Source organism: Podarcis gaigeae (genome assembly GCF_964106915.1).
Source record: "Podarcis gaigeae genome assembly, chromosome: 12".
Taxonomy (NCBI): domain Eukaryota; kingdom Metazoa; phylum Chordata; class Lepidosauria; order Squamata; family Lacertidae; genus Podarcis; species Podarcis gaigeae.
Window position 1 is genome coordinate 10,346,721 of NC_139688.1, and position 19,591 is coordinate 10,366,311.

The following is a 19,591-nucleotide window of genomic DNA, read 5'->3' on the forward strand; positions in this document are numbered from 1 at the left end:
ATCGGCAAAATACGTCTTCCCACTGCTCCCACAATCCGACATACGCAAAAATGCTGCTAGTTTTGTTAGCGCACCTCATCTGCTTTTTCTCAGTTTCCCAGGTTAAAAGGAATGAGGCTGAATGTGTGCACGTTGAAACATAACACAGGCTCTCCACCACGCAGCGTATTTGATGGGCTTGGCATGTCTTGTCAACACAACACAGTGTACATTTTGGGGCTGGTTTGCAGATGAGGCACACTGCCCTGACTAACTAAGTAATTCCGCTGAAAAATAACAGAGAATAATAACTGTGTGAGGTAGAAGTTCCTCTGAGGAAAGGTTTAAACACAGGGAGACCTGCCATAACTTTAACCGGAGTGCTGAGCGCTGTGATTTAGAAAGAGCATATGAGGCAGCAACCAAAATAAACTTCCTGTGTGTTCCTGTTGCCTCTGACTTGAATGCTAATCAGAAAGTACTGGCTTTCCCCCTGGGCACACACTTCAGCTTCCATCTTGTCTCCATCTTGAGACGCCAGGACTGGTCTGACTGTGTAAGCAGCCCAAGCAATATGTGAACCAGCGTCGCAGCAGAGGATGCTGGGTATCAGGGGTTGCTTGCAGGACTCAGCCCTCAGTGCCATGAGCCAGAACTACTTTCAGAAAGTAGGACAAGGCAAGCCTTCATGCACCAAGTCCTGTCCCCAAAGGGTGGCCAGATGTGAAGGAGGAAAGAGCTCCCGTACCTTTACTTGCTGCAAAATATATGGGATTTGCATGGCAAGCTACACCTGCTAAAGTTACCCTCTTCTGCATGACTATTAAAGGTACGGAAGCATCATCTTCTTTTGCATCCTGCTACCATACCCTCCACGGGACACGGGGGGCGCTGTGGGTAAAACCACAGAGCCTAGGACTTGCCGATTCGAAGGTCGGCAGTTCGAATCCCTGTGACCGGGTGAGCTCCCGTTGTTTGGTCCTTGCTCCTGCCCACCTAGCAGTTCGAAAGCACGTCAAAGTGCAAGTAGATAAATAGGTACTTCTCCAGCGGGAAGGTAAACGGCGTTTCTGTGCACTGCTCTGGTTCGCCAGAAGCGCCATGACCCGGAAGCTGTACGCCGGCTCCCTCGGCCAGTAAAGCGAGATGAGCGCCGCAACCCCAGAGTCGTCCGCGACTGGACCTAATGGTCAGGGGTCCCTTTACCATACCCTCCAACAGGTTGAGGCTGAAAACTGGGACGTGTGTCTTCCTGACTGCACTCTCATGCAAGTCACATGACTCTCACGAGACAACAGAGGCAAAAAAATTGTGTGTTTTGGGTCTCCATGGGATGTCCCAATTTAATCGGGGCAGTTGAGGGGCATACCTACTGGCCCATGTCCCCAAAGAGAGACAGGCCCTGGTACTTCTTGCAATAAGCTGTTTATTAGTTCAACTATTTGTTTAGCTCGACAGATTTAGGAGGTAAGCCCCCTTTGTCAGGAGCTGCACACAATACAAATCATGATAATGCTGAAAATAATATAAAAGTGCAACATTTGTAATAACACTTAAAAGCACAACGTGTGTGTGTGTGTGTGTGTGTGTGTGTGTGTGTGAAGTACCTAAAAAAAGTACGGTACCTAAAAAAAAGACAAGTTACTGTACATGATTTTTTTTTAAGCCTCTGTTCTTTTGAATCACTTCTAATGTGCATGGTTTTGCACTTTTAAGCATTAATAAAAATGGCATACTTTTATGCTAATTTTAATATTATTATTGAAGCTGTGGGAGGCAGTGGAAGACAGGAGTGCCTGGCATGCTCTGGTCCATGGGGTCACGAAGAGTCGGACACGACTAAACGACTAAACAACAACAACAAACAGCTTAGTACAAGAAGCACCAGAGCTGGTCTCCCTTCTGCTGCACCGATCTTGGTGCTTTCCCCATCTCCTTGCTTAACCTGTATCCTAAGCACAAAGTTTCCAGCTGTCTCATCCAAAGCCTTAGGAGCTTCCTTTGAAAAGGCTTGAGCTGGTTTATTCTGAGCAGGCCCCTCCAAATTACCATTATTTAATTTATTCTTTAAAAATGTGTAAACGCTGCCCTTCGTCAAAGTTCAGTTAACATTTTCAAGTGAAAACGGGTGGGATGTGCAGACCCCAACCTGTCACCCTTGAAGAATTCCTTTAGTCAGGCATAGGCAAACTTGGCCCTCCAGATGTTTTGGGACTACAACTCCCATGATCCTTAGCTAACAGGACCAGTGGTCAGGGGTGATGGGAACTGTAGTCCCAAAACATCTGGAGGGCCGAGTTTGCCTATGCCTGCTTTTAGTCTTCTTGGAGACTCTTTTTTTCCCCTTTTCCCTGAATTATCCAGGTGCGTTTCATTAGTGTGAACTCCCAAGAGTCACCATGAAACTTCGCTGTAGCTGCAATTAGCAGGGTGTTCCAGTTGTGGCACTAAGCCCAGCTGATCTCTGCCTCTTATAATATGTCTTGGCCACCACACCAGGTGCCGGAGCCAATAGGACAAATCTTTTCCCCTATATAAATAGATAGATATTGATAGAGATATAATATAATATAGATACAGATTTATGAAGACTTTGCTTTCATTAGTTTAAAGCAGGGAAAAGGCAAAATATAGTTCAGGATCTACCGGTAGATCTCTGGGTAAAGACAGAAGCAACTAAAAACCGTGCCCCCAAATTAGGAGGCTGAAACAAAGAAAGCTTGGAGGGGGGGGGGGAACCAGGAGTGGACTTAATTCTTAGACTTAATTCTTAAATTCAGACTTTCTTAATTCTTAAGTTCAGAATTCTTAATTCAGACTTAATTCTTAGCATATGCCTGTCCTCCTCAGTTACTATTTTGCACCTTACTTTGGTTGTTGGACCTCAGGGTCCTAGAAAGAAAGAAAGAAAGAAAGAAAGAAAGAAAGAAAGAAAGAAAGAAAGAAACTTCAGTGCTCTGAATTCCTATTAGCTGTTTCACCACTATTACTGCTTATTGATTTAGGTTGCCTTTCTTATCTTTGTAAAATGCTGAGCAATTTTGATTGCATTTAGGACAGCAGTTGGGCCACCATTGCTTTCCTTTAATGAAGGAAGTGATATGTTTGTGTGTGTGTGTGTGTGTGTGTGTGTACACACACACATATATAACAGAATCAAAAATCCACATGGCAGAGGTGGGAATGGAACCGCTACCTGCCAGATCCAAGACTAGCTAGCTACCCATTGGGCCCTTAAAACAGTCAAGATCTCATAATTAACTCTCATGGTCAGACATGAGAGGAATTTTAATCTATCAACATCTGGAGCATCACACATTTCCCACCTCTTATTTCGAGAGTGATGGTGATGAATGGGTGTGCCTTTTCCTTTCTTCCTTTTTTAATGCCATCAGATTTTGCCCCACTGTACCACTTAGGTTAGAGGTGACTGTTTGCAAATGCTGCCAATAAGTTGTGCTCCAACAACTTCTGAAGGGCTACAGACTCCCCACCTTTGCCCCAGTCTAATAGGGATGAACATGGGTAGAGTCCTCACCAATGTGAAATTCATTGAGAATGTTGGAGTGTTGTGGGCCAGGAGACAGCTTCACCTTCTGAACAGCAGCCTGAAGTGGGAGAATGCGGAATGACCTTCTCTTCCTGTCCTTGAAGGCTGATCAGCTGCAGGTCAACTCATTCCTCCTTCTCCCCCTCCAGGCTGCTGTTTAGCAGGTGAAGCTGACTTCTGGCCCATGACAGGGTCCTTCTACAGGTGAAACATCTGAGGAACCAGAAGGGGAACCAACAGAGTTTTGGTAGGACTTGTGACATTTCTCATGGGGTCCCACAACATTCCTAGGTTGCCGAAGTGAATATGAACTTCTTTCTCAGGTGGAACATGTGAGAACTGTCATAGGGGGGCTCCATTTTTGGACAGTAATAATAATACCTAATGTAATGTTACAAGGGGACATATATGCATCCCTATGAGCCTCTCAACAGAGTGGGGATTGGGAATCTGTGTCCATATAGCTGTTGAACACCAATTCTAAGAGGCATGGTCAATGACCAGGAGTTGATTGGTGTTTCACAGGCTCCTCATCCCTACACTGCAGTAATTGGGCAGGGCAGGAAAGATAAAATATTGACAAGATTGAATGAACTTCTGGCCCGTGAGTTCCTCCCGTAACTAGCAATGCCACACATTCCCTGGAATCTATTATTTATTTCTCTTGCGCGCACACTTTCCCGACTCAGGAAAACACTCTTTAATTAACAAAGAAAGGAAGAAAAGGGAAAGCCTTCTGTAGCGAGATGAGAATAGACAAGGTGCTAACAAGCACAGTGCTAATCACAGTTTTCTCTGCCTCTCCAAGAAACAGGAAGGGGGGAAAAGTTTGATGTGTATCTTAGCTGATTGCCAACATCTGGTACGGATGCCACAAAGAGCAATAACACAAATAACGTGTTCGGTTTTCGTAGGAGAGCTGGGGTGGTGTTGAGGAATGCTCCCTGATTTCCAAGGCTCGGTTTTGCTTGCTGTTTTTAATGCTGCTTCCCCCCCCCCACTTTAGTTGATCCTCATTTGCAGTTGGATGCCAGATTTAGAGGATGAACCCACCTGGAAGTCACCCTGGGCACACTAACCATTGAAACAAATGGAAGCGGTGCAAGACCGCACAAGTCCTGTTTATTTCAGTGGTGCTTGTGCAGGAGAACTTCCCGGGAGGGTTGTACCATGCAAGAATAATTTCTGATGGTGTCCTAAATGTGCGTGACTCCGATAATATTAACAGCTTTGATGTCGAGCGCTGCTAATTATTTGTTGCACCAAGAGTTTGAGACGTGCCAGTAAAACTGATCACTTTAGAGGTATCGCCTTGCTGATTGAGTGTGTCTTGAGTTAGAGCTGTGCTGAAACTTTTGGGCCAGCTTTTGTACAGGCAAGACAGGGTGGGGAACTGACTCTGACGGTACTGGAGAAAGTTACTGACAATTTTGGTTGGTTTACCTTAAAACAAGATGGCCTAAGGGTCTTTTGTGTTGTTGTTCTCTTTCTACAAGTTAAAAGAAAGACTCATAGTTGCTCCAACCACAAGCCTTTTTAGCAGCTGTCCTGGCTGTGATTCCAAGCTCAAAAAGTCCATGGGGATGATAGTATGGTACTTTGTGTCATTTCTATGTACCTTTAAACAATTGAAAAGGCAGCCAAAAGGATGCCAAAACTAATAACAATTTAAAAAGCCACCTTGGCAATCTTGTCTTAAGGAACATCAACCCCACCACTGCAACAAAAATATGTGAAATTTTTCCAGCCACCCGAAAACAGCCAAAAATCCCCCTTCCCATTCACAGGAGACCAATGGCTCTGTGAAATTGTTAGAGGGGGGATTTTTGGCCATGGCTTTAGTCTGAGCATTAATTGCAAGATTTCTGGTTTACTGACTGTTGTTTGCTAGTTTAATTGTATTACAGCTTATAGTGGAGCAGTATATGTCTGCATGCAATTGTATAGACTGCCTGACTTAAAACCCACCGAGCTGAACTCAGCTCAGCATCTACCTGTGGCATCCTGCCAGGGACTCTGTAAAAGTCCTGGTTTGTCGCTCTCTGTACCTGAGGGTCAACCTGAACACAGTGCTAATTGTGTTGATGCAATTAAGGTGCACATCTTTTGTTTTGGGACTTAGCAGCCTCAGGATTGGGAGTGGAGAAGGGAGGTTGAACCCTTTCTCTCCCTGCTACCGTCCCAAGAAAAACGTGTTCTCCGGAGCTGCTGTTTGAATTTCAAGTGAAGCCTTCATTGGTGACTACCTATGTTACAAAAAAAAAGGGGGGGGGGAGATGGCATGCTAGTTACATCCACACAATTCGCGGCATATCTAGTTTGGCTGCAAAAGCATTGCCAAGCAGCGAGCAAGCCACAACCCATGATCAGTGAACTTTACAGATATGCAGTTCTGGACTACAGCTTCACATGTAAGCCCTCTGGCTAATTCAGATGCTATCCTTCCAGGATATCACAGCTCCCACTTAGAATGTATGATGGTGCCTTAGACCAGCTCAGTTGAGCCACTGACTGACAGCATCTCTCCAAGGTCTCATCCAACGGCCTTTCCCACCACCTGCCACCAGATCCTTCTAACCGCATTAGACCGGAGACCTTCTGCATCGAAAGCATGACACCCGCCACCACACAGGCCTTCCTCAACAGCCTGAAGTAACTGTCTACAGACTTAATAATATAAGAAGAGCCTGCGGGCTGGATGAGGCCACGGGCCAAAGTAATCTAGCATCCTGTTCTCACAGGGCTCAGCCAGATGCCAGTGGGAATCTTGCAGGCAGGACCTGAGCATGACAACAGGATTCTCCCCACTTCTGATGCCAAGCAGCTGGTTTTCACAGGCACACTGACCCCAGCAATGGAGGCCGGGAATCATTTTCCCTACTCCTTTGGGAATGGATCCAGTGTAGTGGCCTCTAGAAGTTGCTGGAATACTACTATCCATCACCCCTGAATATTGGCCATGTTGGCTGGGGCTGATAGGAGTTGTAGCCCAGTGACATCCCATTCCTCCTTCAGAAAAACGCAGAAAAACAAAGAAAAGATTGCAATAAAAGATACGTTGCTGGCCCTTGTAGCTAACACATTCTCCGAAGATGGCTGGGCACGTTGAAAGGTTTCACATCCAGTGTGATTTCAGACCCATCTGCGCTTTTGAGCAGACAACCACGCCACAGAATGCTTTTGACATCCTCTCCAGGTCCAAAAGTTGTTGGTCATGTGGTATGTAGAGACGCTCTTTGAGAGACGCGAGCCCAGAGCCCCAGTGGCACGTGGAATCCAGATGCTGTGGATTATAGAGGTGTCCCAAATATTTGCCTGTGAATATTTTCAAGAGCCCAAGATATTCCCTGAAAACACCTTTCCGTTTTTAACTTTTTCCATGTCCCCTCCTTTCCCCCACGGTTCACAACATTTGTTTCCTCTTTGCTGCTATTATGGTGCCATTTCTTCCCACCGATTGCCCTCCTTACTTGAGCGATCCCAACCAATTGGGGAACTCATTTGGCAAATTGGATTTGTGTGGTGTTGTCGCAAAGCCAATTCCAGGTAAAGGTCAGGCAGTGTTCCTGTCTTCGTTCTGTTTTGGGGCGGCGTGGAGTGAGGGAGCCTCATTGTGAATGTAAGAACGCAAGGAAAGCTTCTGGATTCGGCGAGAGGACCATCTAGTCCAGCATCCTGTTGCCACAGAGGCCAACCAGATGCCTATAGGAAACACGTAATCAGGATTTGAGCACAAGAGGCAGTCTACTCTCCTGCGGTTTATAGCAACTAGTACAGTGGTACCCCGCAAGACGAATGCCTCGCTAAACGAAAAACCCGCAAGACGAAAGGGTTTTCCGATTTTTTAGCGGCTTCGCAAGACGAATCTCCGGGGACAGCGGGGAAGCGCAGCGCGCCTTCTCCTCTGTTCCCGGACCTGTCCTAAGGCTTGCGGTGGGAGGTCCGGGAACAGAGGACAAGGCGCGAAGGGCTTCTCCTCTGTTCCCGGGGCTTGCGGTGGGAGGAGGGTTTTTTCTCCCCACCGCCAACATTCAGAACAGCATTCTGAATGTTGGCAGTGGGGAGGAAAGCCCTCCTCCCACCGCAAGCCTTCAGGACAGGTCCGGGAACAGAGGGGACCTTCGCTGCCGCCTGCCAGCATTTTAAGATCGCCCCGGGACAACGGAGAAGTCTCCGCTGTCCCGGGAAGGCAGGCGGGGGAAGCAAAGACTTTCGCCCCCCAGCCGGCCTTCAGAAGAGGTCGGGGGACAGACTGTCCCCGGACCTGGTCTGAAGGCGGTTTCCATAGGAACGCATTGATTGATTTTCCTATGGGAAACCGTGCTTCGCAAGACGAAAAACTCGCAAGACGAAAAGACTTGCGGAACGAATTAATTTCGTCTTGCGAGGCACCACTGTATTCAGAAGCAATGTTGGCTTCAACTGTGGAGGCAGAACATTACCAGCATGGCTAGTAGCCATCAATAGCCCTCTCCTCTTCCATGCATTTGTCTATTCCTCTTTTAAAGCCATCTAGGTTTGTGGCCATCACTGCCTCACGTGGTAGGAAGTTCCATTCAATACTTTAATTTTATCACTCCGGCTTCCTCTCCCCCCAAGAAATCACTGCACTTTTTAATGGTGGTGGGCACATGTTCATGAAGATTGCTTCTTTGGGACTCGGCCCAACCTGTAATATATCTATAATTTATTTTAAAGCATTTATAAACAGAGATACAGTGGTACCTCGGGATGTGAACGGGATCCGTTCTGGAGCCCCGTTCGCATCCTGAACAGAACATAAGACACGACAGCGCGTCTGCGCATGCGCCGGTCGCGTTTTGCTGCTTCCGCGCATGCGTCTGACGTCATTTTGACCGTCTGTGCATGTGTGAGTGGTGAAACCTGGAAGTAACATGCTCTGTTACTTCTGGGCCACCACGGAGCGCAACCCAAAAATGCTTATCCTGAAGCGTATTTATCCCGAGATATGACTGTGTATACACACACACACAGACACACATACACATGTAATATTGTTCGAACAGAAATGCAACACAAAATAAGAAAAACAGTAATATAAAGGCATATAAAATCAGGAATTCGAGAATATGTAGAGAAGAATGTCAGTTTTGGTTTCTCGAGGCAAGAAATGCATATACTGAGGTAAAGTGTGCATAAAGAAGCATTTATCTATCATCTATCTATCTATGTTAATCACTCACGGACATTTTAGTGTGACACTAATAATAATAATAATAATATACAAAATGCATTATATAAAGAAAAATTCCTCTGCAAAAATGTGTATATTAGGGTAGTGTCACACTAAAATGTCCATGAGTGATTAACATAGATAGATGATAGATAGATAAATAAATAAATAAATAGATTAAATGGATGATAGATATAGATAGATGATGATAGATAGATAGATAGATAGATAGATAGATAGATAGATAGATAGATGATAGATAGCAAACTGATGTGGAAAAGTGGAGAACTGACCCTACATTTGAAAAAAGAGAAATTGATAGATTTACACATTCGTGACCACTAATTACCACCTCCTGGACAAAAGCGCTCTCTGCTCTGGCCAGCAATTTACCTACATTTTCTCTTTTCTCCCCTGCTCTGAAAAATCACTAAAACCGGCCTTCCATTTAAGAAGCAAAATAGGCAGTGGGACAAGCATAGCATAGCACTTCTCGAAGGAACTAATTTCCAAAGGGCACCTCAGAAATGCCACAGAAGTTCAGGAAAAAGTCGCCCCGTTGGCCGTAAAAGGTCTTTCCCCTCGGGTCTAATGAGCGACTTTGCTTCCGCGCAGTTCAATTTTATGCTTGGGTGGAAGGAGTTAAACCGATGCCTTCGCAGCTCAGTAAACAGCCCGTCCCGTTAAGCCGTAATGCTGTTGCTTCCCATTGGCATCATATCAACGATGGATTATTTTCCGCTGCAGATTGAATCGCCGCTGAAGTTCGAATACATCTTAGCAATCACCTTTCAGAACATGGCAGCTAGCTCTGGGGAGCGCAGAGACCTTTAAGCAAATGTTTTCTCTTCTCTCTGCCCCCAATACCTGAGATCACCTAAAGACCGTTTAGGAAAAGTCTAGGGTGGCCAGCTGTAATTTTTACTTCCTCTACTCTTATGTCTGTAACAGCATCCTGACAGGCAGCTATCAAACTTTCCTGCAATTCTTTTATTTCTGTGGTTGGAAAGCCTTCACACGTCTCCTTTCTGCATGGCAGGATGCAGAAATAAATAAATAAATAAATAAATAAATAAATAAATAAATAATTTTTATTTATACCCCGCCCTTCCCGGTTCAGGAAACCGGGCTCAGGGCGGCTAACAACAAATTTAAAACACTTAATTGATGCTACAAAAAAACCAGGATAAGATAACGGTATGAAACGTAAATAACAATAAAATCGAGAATCAAAAATCAATTTAGGGGGAAAATCCATCCAATAAACATTACATGATCACTAGGGCTAGCTGGCTAAATTAGTCCCACTTGGGTCAGCGAGGAGACCAAGGGAGAACCAGCTGTGGGATCTCAGAGTGGGCAATCTTCACAAAAAGGGGAGGGGGAGGGAAGGAAGGGGAACAAAAGATCAGGCCAGGTTCAGATTGAAAGCCAGATGGAATAGTTCTGTCTTACAGGCCCTGCGGAAGGAAGTTAAATCCTGCAGGGCCCTAGTCTCCTGGGACAGAGCATTCCACCAGGTCGGAGCCATCACTGAGAAGGCCCTGGCCCTGGTGGAGGATAATCTAAATTCCTTAGGGCCTGGGACCTCTAAACTATGATTATTCATGGACCTTAAGGTCCTCTGTGGGGCAGACCAGGAGAGGCAGTCCCGTAAATATGAGGACCCTAAGCCATAAAAGGCATAGGAGGAGGAGGACCAGGAAAGAAGATGGCGATTCCTGGGCATGGCTTTGCCAAAGTCAGCAAGAGAGATTTAAGGACACAATTCACCCTTCACCCAGTAGGACATTAATTACATACAATATTTGTATCCCCTTTCAGGCTCTCGGAGTTGCTTAACACAAATCAGATCTAAGCCCCGGACCCTGTCCCGAGGCTCACAGTATAAGAAGTCATGACATGGGAGGAAAAAAGGGGAATGGGAGGGAAGAGGGAAAGTAAGCTCTTCGGGTTGCAGCCGATGCCGGTGGCGGTTCTGGCTGTCTTGCCCTTGCTAAAGAGCAGACCCTCCCCTGAAAAACTTTGCCACCCCCCAGAACAGAGCTGGTCACAACGTCCAGGCCAGGAAGGCAGGACAGCTCCTGTCACACAGCTCTTCCCTCAGACAGCTGACAATGGTAGTCAGAATCAGGAGCCTGATTGGGTTGCCCTCCTCCCTTACTGTTGTCAATGGCGGTTTTGGCTCAAAACGGCTTTAATCCTCCTGGATTTATTTATTTAAACAGCATTTCGAAACAGCTTGATGTGTTGTTGTTTCTTAAATCTCTTAAGAGTACAATATACTTATAATATAAAAACAATGTTAGTTAAAAACAAAAAATGCAGCCTTGAAACGATATTAAAACATACAAGCAAATAGAACATGTGCAGAGGGACTCGCCATATATATATATATATATATATATATATATATATATATATAGGCAGAAACAGAGTTAATTTGAAGAGAAAGTTACATTCCCAGCCGTTTTAGGGGTGGGTTGAAGTGACTCAACACAAAATTATCTGGAAGCCTTGTAAGTAATTTTAACACGTAACAGACAAACATTAAAATGGCATCCATATTCCTCCTTCAAGTGAAATCTTTGTGGGCGAAAATACTTTAGTTGGTCCTAACAATAAATGATGTCACTTTTCATGCAGCTGGCAAATATCTTTCTTTTCAAGAAGTGCCCTGCTAAATGGCAGAGGATTCTTCACACCAGGATCCTCCGTAACGTGTTATCCGCTGGACAAAATGGCACCCATCAGCTGTGTATTGTTTCCCGCCATACTCGGGGCCATATGTAGTCCCAAACAGAGACATTTTGAGCCTGGGGGGCCTCCACACAATCATACTGTGTTGTTGGTTTTGTGCTTGCTTTAATAGACAACACATTGCACACACCTGCCTGTATGTGGAATATCGCAGGCTGCAGAGAGGGGGTGGGTTATAAGAATCAGAATGAAATGTCCTGATGCCTGAGAAGATTAAACATGAAAAAAAAAAAACCAACACTGAGGGGATTATATTTCTATTTAAAACCATAATAACTGGATGAATAGAACACAGTTTGGAAACTGACCTGAAAAATTAGTAATATTAGGGCTGCATCTCCCATAAAACTACCCCAGGTGAACAACTGCTTTTTGATGGTTTGCTTTCTATAAACATAAAAATAAGAAAACCACTTACTATGTTCCTGTGTTTATTCTGCCCCTCCCCCCTTTTCAGCACAATATTATTATTTTTTTGCAAGTTTGGGTTGGATCTTTAATCCTCAACTGATTAAAAACGCTGCTTCACTCGCGGTATGCATTGCTACGATGATTGCTTGAAACCCCTGATAAGAGACCTGGCATATTAATACTGTGATAAACGTGAGACAGGGTTAGGATACACAGCCTGTCTCTCGATCACATACAGCAGGTCTAATAATAATAATAATAATAATAATAATAATAATAATAATTTATTATTTATACCCCGCCCATCTGGCTGGGTTTCCCCAGCCACTCTGGGTGGCTTCCAACAAAATATTAAAATGCAATAGTCTGTCAAACATTAAAAGCTTCCCTAAACTTACAAGCTTACAAGCAAGGGACAGGGTTATGACTGTAGTTTAGCTATCTCTCCTTCCGTAACCATATCTAACAGAGCAGTTCCAAGAAAGGAGTCAGAAATAAAAAATAATGTTAATGGTTTATACACATATTTATCACACCCCCACCCCTCCTCACAACAACCCTGTGAAGTAGGTTAATTGTGGAGTGGTGATTGGCCAAAGGTCACCTAGCAAGCTCTATGGCTGGATCTGAACCCAGGTCTCTCCATTCCTACTCTGACATTCTAGCCACTATAATGCACTGGCTCCAAATAGTATATATGGTAGTAATGGGATTCCAGGCAAATCACACTTTGGGGACACGCTGGCAGGTTTTTATTGGTTTATACCAAGAAATCCTGTATAGTGGCGCTGTGGGTTAAACCACAGAGCCTAGTACTTGCCGATCAGAAGGTCGGCAGTTCGAATCTCCGCGACGGGGTGAGCTCCCATTGCTCGGTCCCAGCTCCTGCCAACCTAGCAGTTCGAAAGCACACCAAAGTGCAAGTAGATAAATAGGTACCACTCCAACGGGAAGGTAAACGGCGTTTCCATGCGCTGCTCTGGTTCGCCAGAAATGGCTTAGTCACGCTGGCCACATGACCCGGAAGCTGTACGCCAGCTCCCACAGCCAATAAAGCGAGATGAGCACTGCAACCCCAGAGTCAGTCACGACTGGACCTAATGGTCAGGGGCCCCTTTTCCTTTATGTCTTGCATAGTGCACACTTTCACACAAATCAGCCTGAGAACAATTGTTATTTTAGTCTCTTTAAGCCACATTTCCCCATGATGCTCAATCCACAAACCTGTGGTTTAAGGGCCCCCTGCTAACCAGGATATGAAAACTGGATGCAAAGTCCGGGTTTCACACCCTGGTTTGAAATAAGCCCTTGAAACCACCATTTCCCAGTTCTACCATCACCCTATAATGCCATTATACCAATCTATGGTGCCACCGCTTTAGGAATGCTATGTAAAGTTCTTCTTGCCTCACCTCAAAAAAGGACATTGCAAGGTTGGAAAAAGGTTCAAAAAGCAGCAACCCAAATGAGGAAAGCTTGCAGCATTTGAGGCTCTTCTTTTTCCGTTTAGAGGCAGCAAGTAAGAGGCGGCCTGCTAGAATTGTATAAAATTATGCAGCACGTAGACAGTGAATAGAGGAAAGTCCTTCTCTCGCTCATAATGCTAGATTGCGCTGACATCCATTGAAGCTGAACGCTGGAAGATTCAGGAGAGACAAAAGAAAATACTTATTCACACAGCATATAATTAAACCATTCAATTCACTCCCACAAGAAACAGTGATAGCCCCCAAAAGAGGATTAGACTAATTCACGGAGGACAAGGCTATCAATGGATACTAACTATGATTGCTGTTTTCTACCTCCACTGTCAGAGGCAATAGGCTTCTGAATACCAGTTGCTGGAAACTACAGGAAGGGGAGAGTCTTATCGCTCTCAGTTTCTGCTTGCATGCTTCGCGTGGGCATTTGGTTGGTCACAGTGAGAACAGGATACTGGGCTGGATATACTGTGGGCCTGATCCTGCAGGGCTTTTCTGTCTGTCCTTAACTAGCATGACTTCGCCGAAGCCTAGCACACCTGGGGAGAAGAGAACGAAAGAAGTGAGTGAAGAACTGGAGGAAGGGAGCAAGATGAAAGAACGTGGAAGCGTGGCTCATCCTTACTCTTCCAAACAGGGATATTTGGCCTTAGTTGTATGACTTGTCTCAGTTAGCTCTCTGCTCCTGAGGTCTTTGACATGGCAGCTGCTCAAATGGTGCCTCATTAACTAGGTACTAGACTGTTCTTAGATGGGACGCGGGTGGCGCTGTGGGTTAAACCACAGAGCCTAGGACTTGCCAATCAGAAGGTTGGCGGTTCGAATCCCCGCAACGGGGTGAGCTCCCGTTGCTCAGTCCCTGCTCCTGCCCACCTAGCAGTTCGAAAGCACATCAAAAGTGCAAGTAGATAAATAGGTACCGCTCTGGCGGGAAGGTAAATGGCATTTCCGTGCGCTGCTCTGGTTCACCAGAAGCGGCTTAGTCATGCTGGCCACATGACCCGGAAACTGTACGCCAGCTCCCTTGGCCAATAAAGCAAGATGAGCGCCGCAACCCTAGAGTCAGTCACGACTGGACCTAATGGTCAGGGCTCCCTTTAGCTTTAGACTGTTCTTGCTACCCCTTACTTATGTTTCGTCAGACATCTTCTGGTGCCCCCTTATATTCCCAGCTGTTGAATTATATTGCCTTCCACCACCAGAGCCTTTTCAAAAAGCACACATTGCCAGGAATATTATTTTAACAGGCTATTCATATGTTCTAAAAGAACTAGAATGTTTCTGCCAGTTTTACGTGCACCTGCCCATTTGTGATAGATGGTTTCTGTTAAGCAAGTCTTGCTTAGCTTAGTTCATCTCTGTCTGCGCTCCCCCTTCAAGCTCGTTCGCAATCCGTCGAGACATCTTCATGCATTGGTCACTGATGTGTGAAAGGTGGCGCACAGCTATTCTTTGTGCTTGATCAGCATTATTCTCTGAGAGAGACTGAGCCCACAATCCCGAGAGGAGGAAACATAAAGACTAATCCAGGGACAATGAAGACGGAGTGCAAGAAGCAAGCCAGCTTTTAACAAACTGCAACGGGAGGAGGTCTGGGCTGGACCTGCCTTTAGAAACAGGATCCAAATGGATTTCTAATTGATGGACTATTTGGCTGCTCTGTTCCCTGTTCTGTTGAAAGAGAATCATTAGAAAGCTGATCTGCCTGCCTTTTTGCACCGAACTTGTTGCTGTGTGTCTCCGTGAAAACATTCCCTCAAAGCAATGTCTTTCAGACTTTCTTCCTGCACAGAATCCTTCCAAACCAGTTCTGCTGAGAAACCCATAGGTGCTTGCTATGGAACCTTTCTCTCTTACAGAATATGCTGGGGAGCATTTTAGGGTCCACACAGCTCCTCTTGGGCCTCTCTGCTAACGCACGTGAATGGCAGATGCTCTTGAGAACACATTCAATGCTCTTTCTGCAGAGGGGGTTCCATGGCTCACCTGTAGAGGAAATGTTTGGCACACAGAAGGATCTGCCTTCAGTCTCCAGCAGAATTTTTTAAAAAATTTTATTGATTTTAACATATAAATTATAAAATGTACAACAAAACTTATCACTTATACAATCTTTTTAGACTTCCATCAGCACCTCTGATGATCCACCGTTTTAACCACCACTTAACTTTATATTGCCCTTACATCTCTTAACAAATCATCCTTCCACTTCTCCATTTTTGCAATACTTCCAATAATACTCCTCACAAAACATCTTGCAAACCTACAAACGTCGTCTGATCTTCACAAATACTTTTCAAGTAGTCCGTAAATTTACTCCAGTCTTCCGTGAATTTCTGGTCCCGCCGGTTTCGAATCCTTCCTGTTAGTTTATCTAGTTCTGCATAGTCCATTAACTTCATCCTCCATTCTTCAATCGTCGGTAATTCTTCTTGCTTCCATTTTTGGGCCGGTAATATTCTTGCTGCTGTTATTGCATGTAAAAAGAGCTTGCATTCCTTTCTATTTATATCACTCCCCACAATGCCCAGTAAAAATGCTTCTGGTTTCTTTTTGAATGTATATTTCAACATTCTTTTCAACATCAGTCTCCAGCAGAAATCTAATGGCGTTCACCATGACAGCTCTCATAGCAGACAAGAGTCCGAAACGCCAGCCTTTTTATAAACGCACGTAAACCCAAAGAGCAGCAATACAACTGCATAAAGCTCCATTTATTAGGATCAGCATGAATACAATCCTGTGCATATTTTCCATGGAATAAGCTCCATTGAAGCGGGTGATGCTGCTAAATGATTACATTGGTTCAGCTTGTAAAACACATTGAGCTTTACCAAGAGATCTTCAGCCAGCTGAAATGCAACCGACAGCATTTAATTAAGAACACAAACAATCTCGCAAAGAAGCGTTACCATTAAAACGCTGGCAGGAAGTGGGAACTTCATCAAAGGAAAGAAAATTAAGCATCCCTGCCTCTGCTTGGTTTTTCTCTGTCTTCCTCTATGGTGATAAGTCACAAACAAACTTGAAAGCTTTGTTATCCCTTCATTGGCTTGCCAGGACAAGGAGAGTTTGCATTCATCAGGGTGTCCAAGAAGATGACTCCATCTCTCCTGCCTTAAACTCCCCCTTCCCTCCACCACTGATCTCCAACAGAAATATTCTTGTCTGGGACCTTGGAGAGTGCAGTAAAGGCAGTCAGTGCTGGGCTGGCTGGACCAGTGTAAGTGAAGAGCTCTTTATTTGTCTAACAGGAAAGTATCCACAGATTTCAGGCTAAGCACACACTTCGCATGCAGAAGTTTCCTGCCTTCAGTTGCCAGCTGAAAAGGACCTGAGGTAGCTGGCGATAGGAAAGATTCCCCTCTGGGTCTTTGGAGAGTTGCTGGCAGTCAGAGCAGGCAGTACTGGTCTAGATGGCATTGAGTGGTGGCCAAGCTTTCTATCCAGGAAGCTTATTTGTCATGACTGATGTTCTCATTGAGGAACTCCCCGGCACAAGTTTCCAGTAGCCATAGGGGTTTCCTGAACAACACAGCATTAAGGAATTTGCAAATTTGGCAACAACTACCTGTCAACAACACAGACAGCCAAACCAACCCACTCCACTCCACTCACCTGAACACCTGTTTTTCTTTAAAAAGTTGCTACCGCGTTTTACCATTGGGCCAGTTTCTTTGGCTAATTACCTCTTGCATACCAAAATCTGGTCCTATCGAAGTTGAACACTAGGGATTTCCTCCTACCCAACCAATGAAACACCAGAATCAAAGCCAAATTTTATATGCGTTCTAAGTTTAACTAATTTTCCAAGTTCACCCCTAACGCTGAAATCCAAAATGCTGAGAATCCAGCTGTAAACCTTTACATTTCTGGGCAGGGGATCTTACATTCACCCACTGTCGAAAATTCACAAAGGCAGCAATCCTATACCTGGTGTTAAGTCCAATTGAACTCGGTGGCCCTGTAAAAGTACAGGGAATTTAGGATGTTGGTTTCTGGTTCTCTAGAGTCTTTTGTTTGAGAACTTGAAATCCCACACACACACAAACCAGAAATACAAAGTTTATTTGAGTATATGTGTACACCCTGTCTTGTTGGCTTGGAGCTTAGTTACAGCCTTTTCCTCATCTTAAAAATGAGGATATTTATTATCAGATGTTCTGCAAACATACACACACAGTCAGTGTGAAGGGGTGGCACCTTCAGGAATCTGCTGATGGCCCACACTCCAGGTGGAGTCCCGCTGACAAGAGCCCCCTGGACTTCCTGTATTGCAGAGGTAGATAAATTGAGGGATGGGAGCCCATGTAGGAGAACTTGCCCAAGGCCTTCTGAAACCTTGGAGCTGATGCTATATGCATAACCCCTTGGCAGCTATTACAAATATATAACCAGCCATTGTTCTTGGGTTTCACCAGTTTTGACCCTGCTTCTTAAAAGCATTTCATGGATCCCCAAGTGGTTGAGGACTGGAACCTTAATACCGCATTTACAAACAAACCTTCTGGAATTAATGGCAAACGTCCCATTGAGATTCTCAGAACTACACCAGATCAGTAGGGAGGAAAATGTATGGAAGAAATTGGGACATAAGGATGGAACAGTCTTTACTTTCACATTGCACAGAGCGGGGCAGACTCCCTGCCTCATTTCACTAGTCTTACCGGAATTATTTTCATTTCCCTCAGACTTCCAACAGATGTTTTGCCTGAGCTGGAGCCTCCAAATTCTCTCCGAATTTCACTACAAGTGAAATTCGATGGGAATTCTACCTATGCCATGCATTCACAACTGGGAGATACTCGGGGTGGGTGTCTTGTAGATGCTACTAGCACTGACTTTTAATACCCGTGCAATGCTCTTGCACTTTTGTATCTCGTCCTATAACCTGCTAACCTTTGTCTCCTTAGGTTTGAAGACCATCGTAGGTGCCCTTATCCAGTCAGTTAAGAAACTTGCCGATGTGATGATCTTGACCGTTTTTTGCTTGAGTGTTTTCGCCCTCATAGGGCTCCAACTCTTCATGGGAAATCTGAGGCAGAAGTGTGTCCGGAAGTTTAACACCACCATTAACGGCACATTCATACCGGACGAGGCGAGGTGGCCGTCCTTAGATGCTTTTTTAAATGATGCAGGTAAGATGCTCTCTGTGGCGTTTGCCTCCTAGGTGGGTCATAAGGAAAGGGTTAAAATGAGTGTGATGTGATTGGCAGGTGGAAACTGATAGGAGGAGTTAGTGTGAGAGTGAGTGTTGTGTGGAAGTCGGTTGAGAGTTGGGAGTTGAAGAGGGAAGAGGGAGGATATAAGTCTGTGGGTTGGTTGAGTTGTGTGGTGAGAGAGTGAAAGGAATTGTTAGGTGGAGTCAGATAGATAGTTGGAATAATCAGTTTGAAGTTTTTAGGAACGCATAGGACAGTTAAGGAACTAAGATTAAGAAACTGCCGAGTAAAATTAACTGAAACCATAAGCTTGTTCATGCCTAAAAATAAACTTGATTATTTGTTAATGTTAACAATTGACTGGGCTCCGTGTGAGGAGAAACGGGTTGGTGACAGTGAAGAAAGCAATCACAGTGGTGGCACAGGGTCAATAGACCGTCAAACGTCCGGGGACCCTGTGTGATCGCCACACTCTCTTTGCTTCTGTGTTTAAATCAATCAATCCAAGTTCGACACCATGCAGAAGCTCAGAGTTTATGCATGGAAACATTTAAAAGGCCAACTAGCAACTTTTTGCAGTGTTTGTTGGGATACTTACAGGGGTGCCTCATCCTATATGAAGTCTCCTAGATGCTAAGATCTTCAGGGGCGATTTTGCTTTGGGTCCTTCTGCTGTCTGGGCTAAGGAATGATAAGGAGCAGGGCCTCCTCTGTGGTGGCGTCATAGCCAAGGAAGCCAGTTGGAACAGCTCAGTAGGGATATTTAGGAAGCTGCTGAAAACTTTTTCTGTGGGGGCACATTTTTGGGAGCAGAATGGTTGTTGCTGCAACATTATTAGCATTTGCAGACTGCCAGGGGTCTTGAACCAGAGACTCAATTGAAGCTGGCCTCCAGGGAGAGAATGGAACTGAGGATACCAGCTCAGCAAACGTCAGGCTACCAAAAGGACCAGTGGAATTGTGCCACAATGCTTCTGATTCTGGTCTAGTGCCTGAGGAATTCTGTTCTCTGGCTGTATCTTTCCCCACTGATCTATTATGTGGCTTCGCTGCC

The 19,591-nt window shown here is 45.0% G+C and overlaps 2 protein-coding genes across 9 annotated transcripts in view; both read left to right on the plus strand.

Annotated features, from left to right (window-relative positions):
* Positions 1–19,591, plus strand: part of LOC310827694 (uncharacterized protein) — a 940,809-nt gene that overhangs the window by 570,372 nt on the left and 350,846 nt on the right. The window lies entirely within an intron of this gene.
* Positions 1–19,591, plus strand: part of LOC310827663 (sodium channel protein type 5 subunit alpha-like) — a 307,589-nt gene that overhangs the window by 120,500 nt on the left and 167,498 nt on the right. For all 8 annotated transcript variants that reach the window (XM_083703903.1, XM_083703902.1, XM_083703904.1 and 5 more), the window contains one exon: positions 18,289–18,513. In XM_083703903.1, coding sequence (XP_083560029.1) covers positions 18,289–18,513 — 225 coding nt within the window. The remainder of the gene's footprint in view (positions 1–18,288; positions 18,514–19,591) is intronic.